The following is a 22,236-nucleotide window of genomic DNA, read 5'->3' as shown; positions in this document are numbered from 1 at the left end:
TCCTTTGTATCTGTTGCAGTCACTGACAGTGAACACAGCAGTGTTAGCTGTAGGAGTCAGTTGTGAGTATTCATTTCAATTTTAATGGTTTTGTTATTATCAATTCTTTTTTTTTTTTTTTTTTGGTTTTTCCGAGACAGGGTTTCTCTGTATAACCCTGGCTGTCCTGGAACTCACTTTGTAGACCAGGCTGGCCTCGAACTCAAAAATCCGCCTGCCTCTGCCTCCTGAGTGCTGGGATTAAAGGCGTGCGCCACCACACCCGGCTATCAATTCTTTATCTCAGTTTCTTTTATATCTGTATTGATTTAAGGATGCTGCTATGTGCTTGTTTTTCTTGTTATGTTTTTATTTTCACATCTGAATAAGCCAACATAAAAATAAGAGCAAAGGGGAAATAAGTTAGATGAGAACGTAGTAGAAATGGAAACTCCAAAAAGGAATTGGATGTCTCTGCACTTCCAGGAGCGCTGATATTCATAGGGATTGGGATTTCAGACTTGTAGGGATGAGACTATAGAGTTATCTTTGCTGTCAATATGAGGAGTATTGCAAGATAGAGGATTGTAGACCTGTTGTTGAAGCTGTAGATAAGGATGAAGGATGCAATGTAGAGGGCAGAACACTTGTATGGTCCCTAGGAGTGAGAAGACAGCAGTAGATAAGCTCTGGTTAGATAAACCCAGCCCAGTCTACTGCATTCACATACCTCCAGAACAATGGCAAGAGTGTTGATAAAGTTGCTTACTGTCTTAGACGCCAGACAAAATGGTTGGTTACAAATATGAATTGGGATTCCAGAAGCTTTGAGAATGTAGAGGAATGCCTTCCCTCCTTGAAACGCCATCACAACAGCGTTTAGCTGTTTCTTACTGATACTAGCAAAACACAGCCATTTATATTGTCTGCTCCAAACTGCACACCTTGGAGGACTGAGGGATGCAAAGGGAAACGGTGATGAAACAGATGAGATTACAGAGACAAAAATACTAAGTTTTTTCCCTAGTTGAAGATGTGCTGTCTGTATAAGATTCCTCTTCTACCCAGGGAATATTGCAGTCGAGTTGTTTGTAGGTTTGTATGACATTAAAACAGTGATATACTTAATGTCTTCCTGATTTTTGATGGAGAATTGTTGTTGAACTTGACCATGCCACTTAATTTTTATATAGTAGAAATACAAAAAGAACACCTATCAGGTTTCTTGACTTAGTCAAATCTTCTAGGTGTTTCTGTGTCAGTGGTAAAACAGAAACTGAGAAGCCTGTCAAGTTGTTTTTTATATGTTGTCTTTCAGCTCTGCAAGTTGTTCTTGATCCATGGTCCTAATACTCCATAAGGCATTGTATTAGAGTGGAAACTGCCCTTGCTCTCTCCCATCAATCTCTGAATAAAAGAGTCTCCAGTCAAACAACCCATTTTACCGTTTGAGTTTGTATAGGAAAACCCTCCCACCAGCCCTTTCATGTTGCTTTTACAAGAACATCTCAGTGTGAAGTACCTCAGTCTTCAAAAGCCATCCACTTTATAAAGCCACTGCTTTATATAGAGCCTGGGGCTAGTGCTGGTGGTCTCCTACCGTATGCTGAGTAGAGAAGACATTTCCATAGATACTGGCCTTATTTTCTCTGATTTTAGGGTTGTAGCAAAGGTATTTCTGTGTCTATGTACTTGAATTGCTTTGAAATAAAACAATGTTCTTTAAAAGAGAATATATGCATTCTTTCACATATGAAAACAGCTTGGGGAAAATAATAATTTATATTACTATGTAACTCTCTAGTAGTTTGGGTTATTGTCTCACCAAAATAGTTGATGTGTTGGAATGGTTGGTTGTACTAGTTTGTTTTATCTGTATGAATGTTTTGACTACATCTGTGACCAGTTTAGTGTTTTGTTTTGTTTTGTTTGGGTACAGGGAATTAAGTGGAAACTAAAGACAATAAGATTTAAATAAATAACTGAATAAGAACACCAAAGAATGACTGGTCATCCTGCCCTGGTCAAAGCTGAGTTCCGACAACTTCCAAGTTCAATAGGGATAGACAAGGACCTGTATTTTGCTTCTTGTTTCTTCCTCTGTCTTTTTACCTATTTCCTCAGTTTGCTGACTTAAACTGGTGTGGTAGCTCACATCTGTAATCTCACTGCTGAGGACGCCGTGCTAGGAGGTTGCCGTGAGTGAGTCCAGTCAGGGTACAGAGTAAGATCTGTCTGAAAAAGAAAACAACTTTGTGATCTGAATGTTATGAATTTGTCATTTGGGAGATTTTTTGTTTCTTCTTGATTGTACTAGCACTGTGGTAATTTTATTATTTAAACTGAAGAATTCTTTAGGGCATGGTTTTAATCTGACTATCATCTTAGGTTTTTTTAATTAACCTCACCCTCATATTTCAGATCCAATAATACTACTGTGAACCTGGAAGTTTTCTGACAAGCTGCAAGGATGGTGCTAATACTGCTCATTCTGTAGGCAGCTCATTGAGAGCCACTGCAGCTCAGCACTAACCTCTGACATCCAAGGCAGAGCCACATCTGTGTGTGTGTGAGAAACACTGAGGAGCTCTGAAGACCTGGTGCCAGCAATGCTCATCTAACACAGTATTGTCTTTCTTCATAGATTGGAGCCTATGATCAACAAATATGGGAAAAGTCTGTTGAACAAAGAGAAATCAAGGTAACAACTTTGTTTTGTTTATTTTGAAGCAGTTCTCTAAATTGTCTGTCACTTTGCCATTCCATTTGTGTTGACTATATTAGTTAATATTACTTTATCTGACATTTTAAGAGATAAACCTATGATTTCATAGTCCTGTCTTTTACTTCGTTTTACTCTGTAGCACCTTCCCTTCTTTTTACTTCCTTTCTAATGATCATGTTTTTTGCCAGCTTTCCCCTTTCACTTGTCACCTTATACTTCTAGTTTGCTTTTCCTCTCTCTGATGCTGTCATTGCTCTGTACAGTTTATTAAACTGGTAAGTGTTTCAGGATGCTCGCCACCGAGTGATTCTGCAAGCTCTGCTGTGCTTCTTAGGGATCTGCCTTTTGATGCTACTAACGGAGTGTCTTGGGTGCAAAAAGACTTGCTGAACTTAAAGGGGATTTAGGAAACTAGAATATTAACTCAAATGCTTTTCTGGTAGGCACTTTTCCTCTGGACCGTGTGGTTACTGGTCTTATTCTGATAGGATATTCTCATAGGCTCTCTGGCTAGCATGAAAAACAGTTTTAGAGCTAAATTTGTTGTTTCTCAGCATTCTTTGATAATAAATTGTATATATTTTCATTTGCTTAGATACTAATCAGTATGTTCTTGCATGAGCTAAATGTAATTTGGGCCTAGAGAATGTCACTTGCTATTTTCTATAGAAATATTAGATTAGTTACTTAAAAAATCTGCTCAAAAGATTTCTCACTGTTCAGACTGCATCATCTATAAAAGCGGAAATAATTCTTTGATATTTAATAATTTTAATCTTTAAAGTTTTTTAAATAATACATTCATTTAGCAAAGTTCTGACATTTTACAATAAGACTAAAGGTCACTAGGTCAGAAAGACAAGGCTATAGTTTCTAAGTCCAATATGTTATTACAGATAAGATAAAAATCTCTGAATAGATGGGCCTATGTTCAGTCTCTAAAGGTAAATGCGGAAGGAAAATGTATGAGGAGATTAGGAAAGATTTCATAGACAAAACAGCTTGAGAGAGGGTTTGACACATTCTGGACAGTCAAATAGGGAAGACATACCAGACAGATGAAGGGCGTATGAAAATATCCAGGAAGGAAGGGAGGGCGAGGGCACTGAGGAAGGAAACCTTCAGAATGTGATTTGGTAATTGGCTTGAGGAAGAAGATGAAGGTGATGAGCAATAAAGCAGGAAAGGAAACTGTAAGTCAGCATGTGAAGGCTGTGAGGCCTGACCCAAGGCATAAGCATAGCTTTGTAACAGCCGGGAAGGCACTGAAGGACTTTAAGCAGAAAATTAATATTACATTTTTATAAATTCCTTAAGGCAGTGATAGGTATGATAGGAAATATTGGAACATAGATTTAAAATTGTTTTGGAAATAGCCAGGTAGATCTTATGAGTCCTAGGTGTGTAACCTTTGTGTGAGTATAGGTATAGGTATGGGGATGCTGTTGTACATATTAGGTATTATGTGTCTATTAATCAGGCAGTTTACTTACTATATAGATAGAATCTATATGTAAGTAGACTTTCATTGAATGATGAAAGAAAATGGCCAAAACCAGAACATTGAAAAATACCAGTATTTAATGAATATGAGAAGAAAGAAGGAATAATACGAATTCCATTAGCAGACAGTCTGATGATGTGTCAAGAAGAGCTGAAAGTGAAGGTGCCTGAGAGATGGCTTAGCGTTTAGCAGATCTGGCTGCTCTTCCAACGCGCTCAGATTTGCTTCTGTAGTTCCAGGGAGTTGTAATCTTCTGGCTTCCAACGGCATTGTAAGAACACAGTGCATATATGCAGGAGAAACACCCAAGCATACAAAATTAAAATCAATATTCAAAACAAAACAGAGAAGAGGAGGAGGAGAAGGAAGAGAAAGTAGAGAAAAATGACTAGAATAGGCAAATGAATAGGAAGTTACAGAGCTGCCAAAAAAAATTAAAAATTAAAAATTAAAAAAAAAACAGTGCTGAGAAGGTTGTGAGAAAATAGAACCCCATTGCTCACTATAACTATAACAATGTAAATTAATATAGCCAGAATAGAAAATTCAAAGTGAAACTACCCTATTATCCAGCAACTATTCAGGGATACAGATCTGGAGGAAGTAAAGTCAGTCTATCAAGGAAGTATCCAAATCTACATCTTACTACTGTACTATTCATCATAGCTAGGAAATGGAAGTCTCAGTCTTCAACAATTAGTGATGGCTCTCCTGTTTATTGGAATATGAATTCAGTTGGAGCTAGTTTTAGTTACTGTTCTGTTGCTGTGATGAGACACAAGGCAACTTAAAAAAGGAATCATTTAATTGAGGGCTTTTTTTTTTTTTTACAGTTTTCGAGGGTTAGTCCATGATCATAGTGGCAGGGACATGGCAAAAACGGGTGGGGGGCGGGGGGGGGGCGGGGAGAAGCATGGTGTGCTGTAACTGTAGCTGAGAACTTACATCCTCCTCTGATGGAGCAGTCAGAGACAGAGAGGGAGACTGGGCCTAGCTTGAGCTTTTGAAACCTCAGAGCCCACCATAAGAGACACCTCCTCCAACAAGGCCACACCTATTCCAACAAGTCATATCTCCTAATTTCCCCCAAACAGTCCCATTAATGGCAAGCCATACATAAAGATAAATGAGCCTACGGGGGCTGTTCTCATTCAAACCACTAGAAAGTCATTATATTATGTGAAGTAAGCCAGCCGCAGAACAACAAGAACTGCACAGGTTCATCACACGTGAACCTAAAATGATGTTTACCTGGAGGTTGAAAGTCGGTGGTGGATCCTAGGCTGGTAGGGAGAGAAGGAAAATATGTTGACGTTCAAATATGCTGCTACACAATTATGTACTGTATATTTTAATTCTAGATAAAAGGATTTGAATATTCTCACCATAAATAAGTGACAAGCCTGTTTACCATGATCTAAACATTGTGCAATGCATACAGATGCCTCATAATTATGTACAGTTTAAAGCCTCAAATGTTTATGAAGTCACTTATAGAGGAATATGAGGGTCTGGAATTAAACTAGTGTTAGTGTCCTTGATAGAATATGAAGGTGATGGTATTTCTATACACAAGAAGTCTATGTCTCAGTTGTTAAGAGTACTACTGATGGGCTGATGAGATGGCTCAGTGGGTAAGAGCACCCGACTGCTCTTCCGAAGGTCTGAAGTTCAAATCCCAGCAACCACATGGTGGCTCACAACCATCTGTAACAAGATCTGATGCCCTCTTCTGGAGCTGTCTGAAGACAGCTACAGTGCACTTACATATAATAAATAAATAAATCTTTAAAAAAAAAAAAAGAGTACTACTGACTGCTCTACCAGAGGTCCTGAGTTCAATTCCCAGGAACCACATGTGGCTCACGACCATCTGTAATGGGGTCCGGTGCACATTTCTAGTGTGTCTGAAGACAGCTACAGTGTACTCATAAATAAATCTTAAAACAAACAAACAAACAAAAAAGGTCTAGATCACTGAGCAGAATACGTTGTGATTTAAAATGGCCTTAATGAGTTTTTATGTCATTATCCATGTACTTGGTGCTTATAAAAACTTGGACCTTAGAGAACTTCCTGCTACCAGGGCTGTGGCATTATAGGGATAGGTTGTCAGTTTCATACAAAAGCCTGCCTTTGATCCTTGAGGATTAAGTGACACGTGTACTCCTTCTGTGTACTTTTTCATTTGCTCCTGAGTGGGTGCTTCATTCTGCTTTTCTCAGAGTGTAGTTTTCTGCCTGCTCTCCTCCCTCCGCCTCCCCCATGCCAGGCAGGCTCTCCTACTAAGGAGAACCCACAGCCTGTACTGACTGTTACTTTCTCATTAAACATAGGCTCACAGTTATCGTTAGTGTGCAAACTATGCTTGTTTATGTAAATGTATAAACCAAAGAAAATTAAAAGTTTAATTCGAATCAGTGTAAATTTTCCGTTTATAATGTCCACTTATTTAGAATCATGTTTCGTGGAATACTCATACCTTGGTGATGGCATCTCTCGTTTTTGTGACTAAAATTAATTCTTTGGTGAAAGTTTTTGCCTAAAAAATGCTTTAAATATTTTCATAGACTGCCTTCAAGTAGATTTTACTTATTTGCTTGTTTGTTTATTTTTATTTTTGAGATGTGGTCTCACTGTGTATCCCTGGCTGCCCTATAACTCACTACGTAGACCAGGATAGCCTCAAACTCAGAAATTCACCTGCCTTACCTGTCAAGTGTTGGGATTAAAAGTGTGCCCTCACACGTAGTCTCAAGGTGACTTTTATTGAAATGGCCATTGTAGTGTGCCTCTGTAGTGTAGTTATAGTGTAGTTAGTGCAAAATCAAATCATGAGAGGACACCAGGAGCTGCATCTTCCACCTATAAGAAGAAGATAGCTTACTGTTCCCCTTACAAGGAGATTGCGCTTACATATAGAACAGTAACTAAATGACACTGAAAATAAACCTGTATGTATACAGCAGGAAATGATGCTACAGATTGACAGGCTATTATCAAATTGATAAAGAAGTAATTATAAAAGAAGTAAATAAAAATCTGTAACCTCAAATATTTTATACTAATAAAGATAAAAATCCCTTTATAAGTTTTGTACAAATTAAAGTGGTTCTTTATTATTAAAATTGTATTCAAATATCCAGCTTTAGAAAGTGTTGAAAATATGTATAATTTATCAACTGCTCTATAGTAACTTTAAGTGAAAATGAAGTATGGCTACAGTTTATTATTATTATTAATCTTACTTTCTAGATAGTCGTCATGAAAATGGAATGTGAATACTGAACCACTACTTGTAGTGGGTCTTCTGGGCCTTTGGTCACTACACTGTTAACTAGCTAGTCAGCACATACTGTTACGTATGTTTCTCCTAAAGATGCCACTGATTTACTGATCATGGTGGCTCCTGTAGTTCTAGCACCAGAATTGCAGAGCGTCGACACGGGTTAAGAATTCAAGGTCAGCCTTGGTTATGTAGTGAGTCAAGGCTAACCTGGTCCAGTTCTTAACTTAGGGATAATTTATTTTCCCATGGTTTTGTTCTCCTCACTAAGTTTTACCTTGTACTCTTTAGTGATAGCAGAAATTTAGTGCTAATTAAAATCCACTAATCTCAATTTTAAATTAATTCAATTTACGGTAACTGTTTTCATAACCCCTGTTCCTGATCATAGGATCTTAAGTTCTGAGGTGATGAGATGACATTACAGTATGGTCAGCAGTTGGCACTCAAGAGATGTCCATCCTCTTGGGGGTTCTGCTGGTATCACCCTACGTGCTAGCATCTGCAGAGAAGTTTGCATCCCTGTCTTGTCCTCAGCAGCACCTCCAGCATCATCTGCGTGCCTCTGGGCCCAGTGTCCCTCCCTTAGCTTCACTACTTCCTTACTGCTCTAAGCCTGGCAGTCTCCCACATCATCTAGGGCCTAGGCTGTATGCTCATATTGCTTGGTGTATGACATCTTTGATTTGAAAGTTTACTGTCCATAATAAATAGGTTTTGCATGTTGCACATATCTCTAAACATTTCTTTTGGAAAATAATAAAGTTTATTGGAATGCTGTAATGTGTTCCATTTGTAACAAATCTTTAATGTATCTTTTTGGCTAATAGGTTACTTCAGGATTTTCTTTTAAATTGAAACCCTTATATAAGTTGGTTACCTCTTTGCTATTTTGTTTGGATTTAAACAAAATATATTTAGAATTCTAATACTGCTTTTTACTATATTGTAGGGCTTAAGGAATAAACCAAAGAAAACAGCACATGTGAAACCAGACCTCATCGATGTTGATCTTGTGAGAGGTAAGTCCTGGATAAGTAACTGCAGGTAACAGTGGTCCTGAGGAGACAGGTCAGAATAGTGTAGACATGGACCTGTGCAGAAATAAGGCAGCTCTAGTGTGCATGCGGACAGGAATAGCATACATGAGAGAGAACACAAACACCAACCTGGTTTTCCTTCCTTGAAATATAATTTCAAGGAATAGTGTAAAAGAATAACAGTTCCTATTTGCACAGCAAACTGTAAAGCCTTAATATTAAATTTAAATTGTAGCTGGTGTTGAGGCAGATAGCTAGGACCCTAGCACTTAGAACAAACAAACGAGTGAGTGAGTGAATGAATGAATGAATGAATGAATGAATGAAACAATGGGAAAAAAAAAACCAGGGTCACATTTGGTAACCCTGAGTGATGTAGATCATGCTGGGTTTAAAGTCACCAAGAGTCACCCAGCTCCGCCTCTTGAGTGCTGTAAAGATTCGCGTACATGAGGAGGCTGGAGGGTGACCTCTGGTGTCTTCCTGGACCATTACTTGCTGAGGTAGTGTTTCTTCCTTAGCCTAGAGCAGTCATTCTCAACCTTTCTAATGCAGTCTGCCACCCTTTAATACAGTTCCTCAGGTTATAGTGATCCCCAACCATAAGTTATTTTTGTTGCTCCTTCATATCTGTAGTTTTCCTACTACACAGTGTAGCTGCTGTGTAACTTCATGACCCCAAAGGGGTTGAGAACTGCTGGCCTAGACTTGCTGATGGGGTTCGTTTGCCCCCAGGCATTCCCTTGTCCAGTTTCAGAGGGATGGGATTATAGACTGGCCACTCGCTCCCAGGCTTTACTAAGTGGGCACAACCCCCCCTTACTAATTACAATTCCTAATGAATTAAGTCCTGGGTTTTGTTTTTTGTGTTTTTTGCTTTTTTTGAAGGCAGTCCTGCAACTTTATTTGACACTGAGCAGGTTAGTTCTCATTCACATTGACCGTCTGTAGAGTTTTGAATGTAGTAACAGGTAATAAATTACCAGTGTGTAGAGCTTGTTTGGGGAATCCTCGTCCTCGTTACGCTTTCTGGACAAACGTACTCGGATGTGATGGAACATTCCTTATTTCCTTGACCCAGATGGTTTTATTGAACCTGGTGTCAATACGCACATCTGGTGTCCCCATTTTCTTCATGGCAAACTTCCAAATTTCAGTGAGTGCCCGAGGAGCATGCTTCTTGAAGCCCACTCCATGGACACGCTTGTGAATGTTGATGGTGTATTCTCTAGTCACCACCTCGTTGATGGCAGAATAGCCCTTCTTCTTCTCGCCACCCTTCTTTGCGGGAGCCATTCTGCTGGGCCTAAGTTGGAAAGGCATAAGTCCTGTTTTAATGAAAGATGTGGAAGAAATCCTGTTACTTCCACTGAAAATTTTTTCATAGTATATTTTAAGTATGATAACTGAATGAGTAAGATTGCTTTTGAAAATGACCATACTAAATATTTTTTAGCCATAGAAAAGTAAAATTGTATGCCATTTCTTGTTTTTCAAACATGGAATTTATTTCTGTAGGAAATTAAAGCTTAGTAAGTGGAGTCTGCCATTATATTTTATTTTTCTCCTCAGGGTCTGCATTTGCTAAGGCAAAGCCTGAAAGTCCTTGGACTTCTCTGACAAGGAAAGGGATTGTTCGAGTTGTCTTTTTCCCTTTCTTCTCCCGCTGGTGGTTACAAGTAACGTCCAGAGTCATCTTCTCCTGGCTTCTTGTTCTCTATCTTCTCCAAGGTATAAGGAAGTCATGCAAAGCTAACTTGGAGGATGTTGTATTTTAATGATTATTAAGGCTTTGTTCTAAACATGTACTGTTACTGTGCATGAAGTAGCATACAAAGTATTTAGATATTTAAAATGTGTGAGCTGGGCGGTGGTGGCGCACACCTTCAATCCCAGCACTTGGGAGGTAGAGGCAGGCAGATTTCTGAGTTTGAGGCCAGCCTGGTCTACAAAGTGAGTTCTAGGACAGCCAGGGATATACAGAGAAACCCTGTCTTGAAAAAACAAAAACAAAAACAAGTGTGAAGGCAGTTAGATTCCTGGGGGCCAGTATGATAACATGGCAGAGGGAGAAAACTAATAACCCAGAGTTGTTCTCTGCTCCCACATGTTCTCTGTGTAAGGAGGGGAAGAGGAGAAGGAGGAGGAAAGAGAGAGAAACAGGATTTTAATTAGATAAAAACTTTTGCATCTACCACACATAGATACCCACTTGTCTTCCTTGTGTAGCATATGATGACCTTGAACTACAGATTTAGCTTCCTGAGTTGAGATTATCAGTGGAGGGCATCATGCCTGGTACATCCTTTTATATATTTATTATTAATACCACTCTGCAAGTTAATTTTTTCTGCATAAAGTATGGCTTATTTTCTGTGTTTACCACTATGATTTGATCCATGCTTATTTTATGTTAAAACTTTGTTTAGACCAGCCATTCTCTTAAGTGCTTTTCCAGATTCCTATTTAGTAGCTACAGTAACCCAGCAGAGGAGAAAGACTGTTATTGCTTCTACCTGTATGGACATGGCACTTGAAAAGCCTGAGGTTCTGACCTTACCTCTCCCATAAACTTGTAGTCACCAAGGCACATAGCCAAGCACTCTGACTCGATAGCCACAGACAGAGCTCTTGTCTCGCATCCCCAGCGTTCTATTACAGTCTGTTAACATGCGTTGTCTACAGTTCGGAAGTTTCATCAAGCACTATCTAGGTCTTACAATTTTTAAAAATTATTAATTTTCTGTTTATGAATGCTTTGCTTGCATGCATGTACATCACATACATGCATGCCTGGTTCTCCAGAGGTCAGAAGAGGGCATTGCATCCTCTAGACCTGGAGTTACGATCTGCTGGATTATGAGTGCAGCTCTCATTCTAGGAAGGGGGAGGATTGCCATGAGTTCCAGGACAGCCTGGGCTACTTAATGAGACCTGGTCTCAATTATAACAAAAAGGAAAGGGGGTGATTTTTTTTTTTTTGTTAACTCGTATAAATCTTAAAACAAAACAAAAATTCATGCCTAGAGTTACCAATATTGTGGCAAACTATGATTACATTTGTGCCAAGGTAGAAGAAATACACCTGTTCAGGACAAACTCGTGAAGGTTTTATGCCCAGCAAGTTTAGGAAATGTAGGCAGGGAGAAACTCTCTCTTCTGTATATTGTACTGATTAACACTGATGAGTGCTCAGAGAGTTTCCTGGGAAATATGGACAGGCAGATTTGTGTTCAGAATGTTAAATGATGGGGTGGAGACGTTGCTTGGGTGGTGGGAGGCCAGCATGTGTAGAGCCCTGGGTTAGCTCCCCAGTACCACATCAACCTGGGTGCACTGGGGAAGCAGAGGCAGGAGACGTGGAAGTTCAAGGTCATCATTGTCTCCTTAGTTCCTGGCAGGGCTGAGATACATGCGGTCCTGTCCTGGGCTGCAAAAGCTTGAGTAGAAACAAGCGTTCTGTAGCCTTACTGAGCACTTTCTACAAGATTGCCTGACTGTGTGTAACAGAATGAATGTACTTGAAATTAGTATGATAATTTTTCTTATTGTGACCTAACAAAAAATAAACTTAGATTTGAATTCATACACTGTTCATTACAAAGCTGAGTGTGTATATTTTAGTGTTGTGTTATCTTGTTCCAACAATATATTACTAAATACTATGGTTAGGCAATGGCCAATAATAAGAGTCGAAAGAGCTTATTTGGAGTAATAATGGTGGTGGTGGTGGTGGTGGTGGTGGTGGTGGTGGTGGTGGTGGTGGTGTGTGTGAGACAGTATCTCACAGTGTTTTCCTGGTCTACCTGGAACTCACCATGTAGACCAGCCTGTCCTTGAACTCGGATCAGACTGCCTATGGTCTCCTGAGTGGTGGGAGTAAAGTGGTTGGTGCCATCATGCCTGGCACCATGGATAAACACTTAAGTTTAGGAAAAGAATTCAGTAAGATGTATCATAAGAACAATTTTTACAGTTTTGCATAAGTAAATACAGATCTATAATAAAATACATTTTTTTCCTCTCCATTTGTAGTTGCTGCAATAGTATTATTCTGTTCCGCTCCTAGCCCACATAGCATACCTCTAACTGAAGTGATTGGGCCAATATGGCTGATGCTGCTTTTGGGAACCGTGCATTGCCAGATTGTTTCAACAAGAACACCCAAGCCTCCACTAGGCACAGGCGGTAAACGAAGAAGGTACTGCTTGTTAAACAGTGTAGATATCTGTTATTTGCATATGGGATTTTTTACATTTTACTTTTATTGTTTTATTTGTGTGAGTGTGCCTGCCCATGTGTGCAGGTGCCCACAGAGACGAGGAAAGCATCAGATCCCTGGATGTGGAGTTGCAGGTGGTTGTGATCTGCTGGATATGGGTGCTGGGAACTGAACTTAGGTCCATTTCTAGAGCAGCCACTGAGCCATCTCCACAGCCCTGGGGATTGTTGTTAAGTGCTCTTCACTTCATAGAGTAGTATGTTATGTTACAAAGTAGCTCTTTCCGATAAACCTGGAAACTCCAGAACCAGTCACCACGTGATGAGTTTTCTGTATCGTTTATGGCTCACTTCAGTGCCACGTGTCTGTGGGGTTTGTCCTTGCTATAGTAATTTTTTTTGTTTTTCTTTAAGTTCATTTCTAATTAGCAGTACCGATACAGGAAGTAGGTGTTAGGTGGAATAAACTAAGTTTATTATAAACTTAGAAAAATCCCGTGTTTCTAAGATTCTTTGGCAAGAGTAGAGCCAAGAGAAAAAAGGCTGTTTATTAAATGTTATTCGAAGCTGTTTAATAATAGCGCTGGTTAATGAGTAAACATTAGCAAGTCTCACTGGCTCCTCAGCACAATGCACTTCTGTTTTAAGATGTTTTGGAACAATATTTCTTTTGAATATTATTGCTAAGACATTGTGGTATTTATAGTTTGGGATTTGAGGCCACCTCGGTTTTGAAAGGTAATACAAACATTGGGTAAATAACTTTGCTTATTTAGGTTATAATTCTCTCCAATCTTGCTTCTACAGACAAGTAATGTTCACATAGGGAAGGAGTGGTTTTATAAGTATCTTGCCAGTATGATACATATAATCGTGTATACATTGACTGCCAGTGTGTGTCTGAGCAAGGAACAATATCCTTGTATTTATACAAACTGAACTTGAATATGCACCATAATGCATGTTTCACATTCTGTCTAGTACATTTGAACTTCATTGTTTATTAGTAAGCTCCTGTATTCTATAATTTTTTTGAATGTGCTTGAAAAGGTGTTAAGACTTTAAACTACTTTCCACTCTTAATGTTTTCTGATGAAGGAAATTAAGAAAAGCAGCCCATTTGGAAGTCCACAGGGAAGGGGACGGTTCTAGCACCACAGATAACACACAGGAGGGAGCGGTGCAGAGCCACGGCGCAGGCGCCCCTTACAGTGTTGGCACTGTCTTCAGAGACCTTTGGCTTGCTGCTTTCTTCTTATCAGGGTTGGTATTTACTCCAAACCTTATGTGACATAAAGATGCTCTGTTCCTTTTCTGATATTTGTCTACATAATGAAATTAATGACTTGAAATATGGCAGCCTCATTAGATGTTTTATTTCGATAATCAGAGTGTTAGAGCTTAAGGAGAAAAAGCATGAAGTTTATTTGGGGTTATATGTAAATACATTTATCTTCATGGGAATGAGTATATAGTAGCAAAGTAGTGAAGATTTCTCAAGGTTTTTTTTTTTCTAGTATTATTTTACTGTGTTAATTTACTAATTAATTGTTTTTATCAGTATTGTAGGCCAGAATTTGCCTTAATACAGCTTGTCACTTGTATTGCCTTGTCTTTTACATCTACCTTAGTTTTCTAAAGTTATTTGAGATCAGTGCTGTGGTGAGTTAAGTGAATATGCTATGTGCTACAGACAAGTTCTTATTTGTTATTGGGGTTGTATTGTTTGTACCAGTTAGGAGAAGATATTTACATCAGATCAAACTTAGCTCAGTATTATAGTATTAATACTTAGTTCAGTTAAGACTTATGATACTGGTTTAAATAATCAAGAAACATACTGCAAATAACTTCTTTTTTAAAAAAAGTAACTCATCTATCACTTTGCAGACGATGTCACTAGCTTTTGCTACTTCCCAAGCTCTTCACCCATCGATTTGTACTCTTACCATAAAGTTTACCGCGCATTAGGAAAATGTATCCTGTTGTTTATTTTTACTGTTTATAATTTTAGAAGTGATTTTACAAAATCATTCTGATAGTCAGCACTAAATCCAATTGTCTGTTTTCTCCTTGAAGATAATGTGTTTTTATGTCTATTTTTAATTTGGCCTCTATTCTGTCTCATCTAAGAGTGTGTGTGTGTGTGTGTGTGTGTGTGTGTGTGTGTGTGTGTGTTAGTTAACAGAGTTTTCTTTCATAAGATGTAAAAGTTTAATTATTGCAAAGTCAGTTTCTTAAGTATTTTCAAGACTTTCAGATGAACAGTTTAAATAGCAAAGTAGATATATTTAGTTTTCAGGGAGTCATTTGGTTGTTTTGATTTCTGCAGCTGATGCTTTTATATTATGGACAACATTTAGATTGGTTACTTTAATTTACTTGCTTCTTCTACTTAAATAAGACCCAGACTTCAGTTTTCCTTCTGTTGGTCCATAGAATGAAAATGGCTGAGACTAACTCTGTTTAGTTATGACAACTGTATTATAAGTATCCTAAAAGGTGAACCAGTTTCAGCTTTTTTTTTTTTAGGCTTTGGTTTGCTAGCATATGAATGAGACTATGTCAAATATTAGGTACAAACAGATCCTAGGAGAAATGTTAATTTTAGAAGCCCTATGCTGAATTCTAAAATCCTAGTGCCCCACTTTTTAAAGTTTTTATAAGTGACCACAGGCTGAAATAGTCCTGAAATAGCACCTGACACAGCGCTTTCTGGTGACAAGAGGAAAAGGTCAGAAGTTTCTACTTAGGTATCTGAGTTGATGATGGAGAGTAGGTAAAGACAGCACAGTGGATAACTTGTGTGAGTGATAGCATGGTTTCTAGAGATTAGAATGAAGAGTGATTTTAAGTCTTACTTCGTCTAAATACATTTTATTCTTAAAGTAAAACAGCTTAAATTCAACAAATGCCAATTTAAAAATATAAACTAGGGCTGGAAAGATGGCTCAATGGTTAAGAGCACTGACTGCTCTTCCAGAGGTCCTGAGTTCAATTCCCCATAACTACATGGTAGCTCACAGCCATCATCTGTAATAGGAATCTGATACCCTCTTCTGGTGTGTCTGAAGACAGCAACAATGAAATAAATCTTTAAAAAAAAAAATTAAAAAAACAAACAAACATGTTTGTTTAGTACTTTAATCCAATAAATTGTTGTGCCCATTGGGAATATAGCTTTCACTGAAAAGATTAAATAGAAAATGTTAGATTTTGAGTTGTATTTCTTCAACTTGATACCCACTTCAAAATTTCAAAAAATCATGAATTTTTTTTTATAGCTTTTAAGAGCTAACTGTTGTGTTACTAAAAAGTAGGCCAATGAATAGGAATTATGCTCTTGATTTTGAGTAGAGAACTGGATTTGGTGAATTAAAAACAGTTGCCAGAATGAAGCAGACCACATGTTAGTTATATGCTGGATTGACCTACATTGAGGGCCAGTAATGTTGCTCAGCGGTTGAGCGCTTGCCTAGAACCTGGGCAGGGGCCTGGATTAGATACCTTGCACCGCAGGGGTGAGTGCGCATGTGCAGAGTCCCACCTCTATTTGTTGTTTACAGCACTAAAGTGAAAGTTAAAGGTTTAATACATTGATATTATTTACGGAGTTAAATATACTACATAAGTTGAGTCCTACCAGAAATTTTCAGTGCAAGTATTAAGAATTGACCTTTTACGAATATAGCTGGAGCAGTTGAGTCATTCACAGTATAAGCCAGGTACTCAGCTGTCACCTGCAGACAATAATAGGAGGAGTTTATTTGTCAGTGTACCCTGCGGTTTAAGATTATTGATGAGTAGAACTTGATAACTCAGACTTGTCAAAACACTAGATTCTCATGGGCATGCTCTTTAAAAGTTGTACTTACTTTTGGGCTAAAGTTTTCAATATGAAAATTATAATACTTTAACAATTCATTTACAGTAGAATCACTTGAATTTTAAAGGAAGTAAAAATAGTGTATTCAACTAGTGTATTTTTAAGGTTCTTTTCCCTGGAGTAGCTTTGACTCAGGACTTCTTCATCTTGAGTACCAATCAGAATGCATTGTAGAAAACTCTACAAATGTCTCACCACCCAAAAATTAAAAAGGCAGAACTGTTAACGTTGGCTATAACAGTGAGGATTTTTAATCTGTAGTTTTTTTTTTTCTATTCAAATTCCAGTTCATAAAATAACTGATTTTTTTCTTAGTAAACATCATATTTATTAAGTACTTTTCAGACTAGGCATTATGCTACTTGCTGGCAACAAAACATAAAACTAACCTAGTAGAGATGAGTTGCATATAATCTACCAAATAGTATATGGATGCCAGCAGTGCCTTCGTGAAGGATGCATCCTTATTTCAGGGAGATCTTCAAAGTGAGTTTTGTTGTTGTTTGTTTGTTTGTTTGTTCTGAGTTTTTGTTTTTGTTTGTTTGTTTGTTTGTTTGTTTGGGGATTTTCAAGGCAGGATTTCCTCTGTGTATCACTGGCTATTTTGGGACTCACTCTGTAGACCAGGATGGCTTTGAACTCAGATCTGCCTGCCTCTGCCTCCCCAGTGCTGGGATTAAGGCATGTGCCACCACTGCAAAGCTTAAGGTGAGTTTTACCAAGTAGTTGGATACAATAAGTTCTTGGAAAATGGATAAAGCCATTTCTTTTAAGTTGTTTTAAGGATCATTATATGAAATCACACAAAATTAAAGTTTCTGTGTGCTAGGGGAAACTGTTAGCAGAGCAAACAGACAGTCCACAGACTTGGAGAAACTTTTTCTAGTTACTCATCACAGGGGGGTTGATGTAAGTAAAGATTTACAAAAATAAACACCAAAAAACACAAAACCGCTAGTCAGTAAATCCACGAAGTGATCAGTCAGTTCTCAAAAGAAACCAAATAGCCAGTAGTTTTTATTTTTACGTTCAGCATCCTTAGCACCTAGGGGAAGGCAAACTAAAACCACTGGAGTTCCCATCTCACCTATTCAGAAAGGCCATCATCAAGAAAACAAACCACAACAAATGCTTCCAAGTGGATGAGGAACCCACATCCACTGTTGGTGAGAGTGCTAGCTAGCATAGCCATTTAGAAGTCCTTGCAATTAGAAGTGGAACTGCTGTGTGATCCCACTGCACCACTCCAGGGTATGTTTCCAAAGATGCAATATTGTCTCAGACAGGTACTTGCACATCCATGTGATAGCTGCATTATTCACAGTAGCAGAAGTGGAACCAGCCATGGTGTATGTTGGTGGAAGAATGGATCATGGAGATGTGACATATATACATTTATTTGACTCTTACAAAAAAATGAAATTATGAAATTTGGAGAAAAACAGATGGAAAATCAAAGGATTATATTAAGTGAGGTGACCCAGTCTCAGAAGATAAAATTTGCATATTTTGTCTCCTGTGGTTTCTGATTTTTGAAGTTTATATGAGCGTAAATAAGAGATTAGAAAGTGCACATAGATAGGCCATGAAATGAGGTAGGAAGCACTGAGAAGTGGGGCCAGGATGAGAGGTTACACACACACGACATGGCCGTCATCTGTCATACAGCGTTCACTAACTGAATCATGGTGTTTGTTCTACCCTCATGTTGTTTTCCACCCTCATGTTTGAACTGGCGTTTTGCTTCAAGTTGGCACCTTCTCTTGTTTACTTGGGAATTTCTGTTTTGCTACTACTATAAGATGTATTTTGGTGACTCGGCTGACCTAGATTTGGTCGGAGGAGCTCATGAGCACTGTTGAGCAGCCCTTGTCTTCCTAACAAGTTCTTACTGTTCTTGGAGCACTAATATTCCAGCTTCAGCTTGTACATCGGCTCCAGCCCTCCAATCAGACACTTCTTCAAGGAGGATTGTTGTGTGTAGGTTTAAAAACAGGCTACCACTTTTGCCCGGGATTGGGCTCTCTTTTGTTCCACCCAGCTCAGGTCTGGGATAGCCACTGCCAACCCTAACCCTTTTCTACCTGCCTTTGCGCTGGGAGAGGTCATGTAACCAGCCCACCCGCGAGACCCTTGAATCCACAGGAAAAAGACACACACACACACACACAGAGCTCCATTACCTTTTAACGAAGATACCTCCCACCTTCCAGGCATGCCCTTAACAATTTATTATCTCTGTCTCTTTGCCACATCCTTGGCCACCCATCCGTCCGTAGCAGAGGCCACAGGCCCTAACACTCCTGCTCCTCGAGACCTTAGATGATTGCTACGTCTCTTTTCCTCCAAGGCATGGCTGAAAAGCCTCTCTCCTTCCTTATGTCTGCCTTTTCCTCCTTGGACCTGGAAGTCCCACCTGTACCTTCCACCCAACAATTGGCTCTTGGCCTTCTTTAGTGACAAATCGAGAACCAGTTAGAGAACTAGACTGTAGTTATCAGAGCCTCCCCTTACAGCGAATGGGGTTTAGAAACCAAATTCTGGGTGCAAGCTCAGGGTGTTCAGCATGGGCCAAATTCTTTAGGGTGTATTATTTAACTCTGTGCCTGTCTAGATAAGGTATATTTATTGTATATGTCTTCAGCTGATATTTCTTCCTTGACTACTGGCTTCCAGACCTGAGTTCTTAGCTGCTTACTGCTCTTAGGATTTTGTCTGCTCATATGCTTCTAGATGTCTTTTACTTATATTTCCATTAGCTTCTCAATCCAGTCTTAATTTCCATCAGCCTTCATGAATACTTCTCCAGCATACTATGAATTTATTTGAATTTCAAGGTAATTCACTTGTTGAAATCCACATCTGCATGTTAACATAGTGTAAAAGACAGTAAAGGGAATTGCTGATCCCATAATATTCTTCCCTGGGCGGTAGGCAACAAGGCAGCTTTGTGTTCTTCCTTGACTTTCTGTTTCCCCCTTCCCTTTCTCCGTAGCACACTTTGTTATATGTGAGTATCGTAATCCAAGGCCTATGTTCTCGTGGATTTTTCGTCACTGGGGATCACATACAAGGAAAGCGTTAGCAGATTGGGCTTCCAAGTCTGTAGCTCTTAGGATATGTGCACTGAATATGAAGTATCAGAACTGTATAGAGTGTAAGGAAATGTAGCCTGCCTGGTTCTCTTAGTTCTGTAGAGAGCAGGAAGGAGAGGGGCTTCTTTGTATAAGACAAAAACTTCCTGTGTTTTGACAAAATCCTAATGGGCAGTTTCTGAAAAGAGGGTAGTTGGAAGAATTGTGGAGACTATAAATCAACTCATGTTTAAGGACAATTTTGTATTGTGATTGGCTTCAAACTGGCCGCAGTATTTCACCTGTAACCTCTTTGTGTTATGTCTTGATTCTAAAACTCAGTATTTAGAATAGGTAAGTTCTAAGGCTCACATAGTTGTCAATTTTTTAATTAAATAAATTAATAAAAATTAATTTAAAAATTAATTAGTGTACAAGGGTATTACGGGATTTTCAAACAGTGTCTGAGTAGATTCTTTATCCTGCCCGTTGACACCAGCCACCTGTCACCTCCATCCGCATTTGCAGCCTCTCCACCCAGTTGCTTTTCCTTCCCTGTCCCTGTCTCACCGTCTGCTCAGCTCTTAAGCAGATTCCCATAGAACCCAGTCACTAGGGTTTAGAGTAGAGTACATTGAAAACCTATCTACATGAAGCATTATACTAATTTTATTTTTTCTTTCTTATAAAATATGCTCTAGAAAAATTCAAAGGGGGTTATTTAAATAAAAACGCTTTTAAATTATATTTTATGAAAGACTTCCTCTACATTGAACCCACTTTATTTTCACTTAAGGTTTCTGTTGGAAACTACTTTCAGCTGTTGTAGTTTTTTTAAGACTCCTCAAACATCTGCCTGTTAAAAATTATTATTTCTCACATTGTATTTTAGAAATATTTAATTCCTATAAATCAATATCCTTAATTCTGGCCTTGTAGGCTCCATAAACATGGTCATCAATTATTTTTTGAATTCTTTTGTTGAGAAAAAGAGGTTACATCTTAATTTTATGTTCTTCATTTTTACTTTTGCAGATTTATAACTTTATTTTTAAAAATTTTTTTTATAACTATTTTTTGTTTTCCTTTTTCCATATTTTTTTGCTGCAAAAGGTCTTAATGTTTTTATTGTATATTAAAAGGAACTTATCAGCTGAGCATGGTGGTGCACGCCTTTAATCCCAGCACTTTGGGAGGCAGAGGCAGGCGAATTTCTGAGTTCGAGGCTAGCCTGGTCTACAGAGTGAGTTCCAGGACATCCAGGGCTATATAGAGAGGAACTTATGTGTGTGTGTACCTAAGGTAAAGTATTTGGGATAGTATTAAGTCATTAATTATAACTTAGCTGATGAAACTTCAAAGATAAACTTCTTAAAATAAAAGCTTAAAATACGTTAACCCTCACAAATTGGGAAAAATTTTTATTCTAGACACTTCCCACAGCCCAGGTAATTAAGACTAAGAATTATACTGTAAATTAGGGCTTTTCTTTGTGAGTTGTTATTTGTAAGACCTTAAAACCTACCATAAGTCTAACTAAGATTTTAATTTGAACGACCATTTTTTTCTGATATTCTTTTTCATTTAGTGTAAAATGTAAGAGTAGCCATTAAAATTCTGAGAAATACTGCTTTTTGAAATAATACTGGATTTTAATTTCTATTGACCCATCCAGAATGAGCTGAGTCCACATGAACATGTTTCTAACTATTCTTGGTTCTAGGTCAAAGAAGGCAAAGAATTCAATTGATAAGTCAACCGAGACTGACAATGGCTATGTGTCCCTCGATGGGAAGAGGACTGTAAAAAGCAGTGAGGATGGAGCACAGTACCATGAGCCTCAGTGTGAAACTGTTGGACCAGAAGACGCAGCCTGGGCCACACGAACGCCAAGGAGTGTTCCTGCCAAAGTCAGTGCATCTGCAGCATCTGTTTGAGTTTTTATCTGCCAGCGTGGAGTGATGGAGTAGCTGCTCTGAAAGCAAATGTTTTCTCTGGAATGGTGCTGTGACCTTCTATGAATAATAGTCATGACGCTAGAGATCAGGTCGATGTCGCTAAACATGACTGCACGTGTAACTCTGTGCGTTCCAAATTGATTATCCAGTACAGGTGTTTAACATACATTGGGAACACTGAAAAATCTTCTTCCCTTTCTGTGTTTAAATGTGCAGTAATTTGTCAACCATAATTACAGAAAATAAGTTATTCCTCCTATCCACAGGTACCCCTGTGTTCCTTAGGCACTGTCTATTCATCCGCTGATCCTCATCTTCCTAGACTCTCTCTCTCTCTCTCTCTCTCTCTCACACACACACACATCTGTGTATAATACTGTCAGTATAACTGTACAGTAGATGAAATAAGTCCTATGCAGAAAGACTCATACTGTGACTTTGACTTACTACCAGTTCTGTTTCTGCTGCTTTACAACAAAATGTTGTTGTGTTTATGAACTGCATAATTTTCTCATCATCTGTCAGTAATTAGTTGAGTTGCAGCAGTCTCGGTGTATCTGTTA

The 22,236-nt window shown here is 38.5% G+C and overlaps 1 protein-coding gene, 1 long non-coding RNA gene and 1 pseudogene across 6 annotated transcripts in view; 1 reads left to right on the top strand and 2 right to left on the bottom strand.

Moving 5' to 3' along the window:
- Window positions 1-22,236, top strand: part of Phtf2 (putative homeodomain transcription factor 2) — a 123,474-nt gene that overhangs the window by 66,218 nt on the left and 35,020 nt on the right. For 3 of the 5 annotated variants that reach the window (XR_003955706.1, NM_172992.3, XM_006535801.2), the window contains exons 3-8: window positions 2,624-2,680; window positions 8,447-8,516; window positions 10,107-10,265; window positions 12,570-12,735; window positions 13,854-14,018; window positions 21,439-21,625. Coding sequence is in view for 2 of the 5 variants with exons in the window: in NM_172992.3 (NP_766580.3) it covers window positions 2,624-2,680; window positions 8,447-8,516; window positions 10,107-10,265; window positions 12,570-12,735; window positions 13,854-14,018; window positions 21,439-21,625 (804 nt within the window). In the remaining 3 variants the exon portion in view is untranslated. Of the gene's footprint in view, window positions 1-2,623; window positions 2,681-2,748; window positions 2,980-8,446; window positions 8,517-10,106; window positions 10,266-12,569; window positions 12,736-13,853; window positions 14,019-21,438; window positions 21,626-22,236 lie in introns of those variants that run through there. The other 2 variants (XM_030254786.1, XM_030254785.1) reach the window with 2 other exon arrangements.
- On the bottom strand, window positions 4,090-7,326 carry Gm42219. The gene is made up of 3 exons (XR_880861.2): window positions 6,921-7,326; window positions 5,460-5,491; window positions 4,090-4,629 (listed from the first exon to the last, which is right to left on the bottom strand). It is a non-coding gene; the product is annotated as a predicted gene, 42219 (long non-coding RNA).
- Window positions 9,418-9,846, bottom strand: Rpl31-ps5 (ribosomal protein L31, pseudogene 5; annotated as a pseudogene).

Source organism: Mus musculus, chromosome 5 (assembly GCF_000001635.26).
Source record: "Mus musculus strain C57BL/6J chromosome 5, GRCm38.p6 C57BL/6J".
Lineage (NCBI taxonomy): Eukaryota > Metazoa > Chordata > Mammalia > Rodentia > Muridae > Mus > Mus musculus.
The sequence above is the reverse complement of the archived record's forward strand: the minus strand, read 5'-3'. Positions and strand labels throughout refer to the sequence as shown.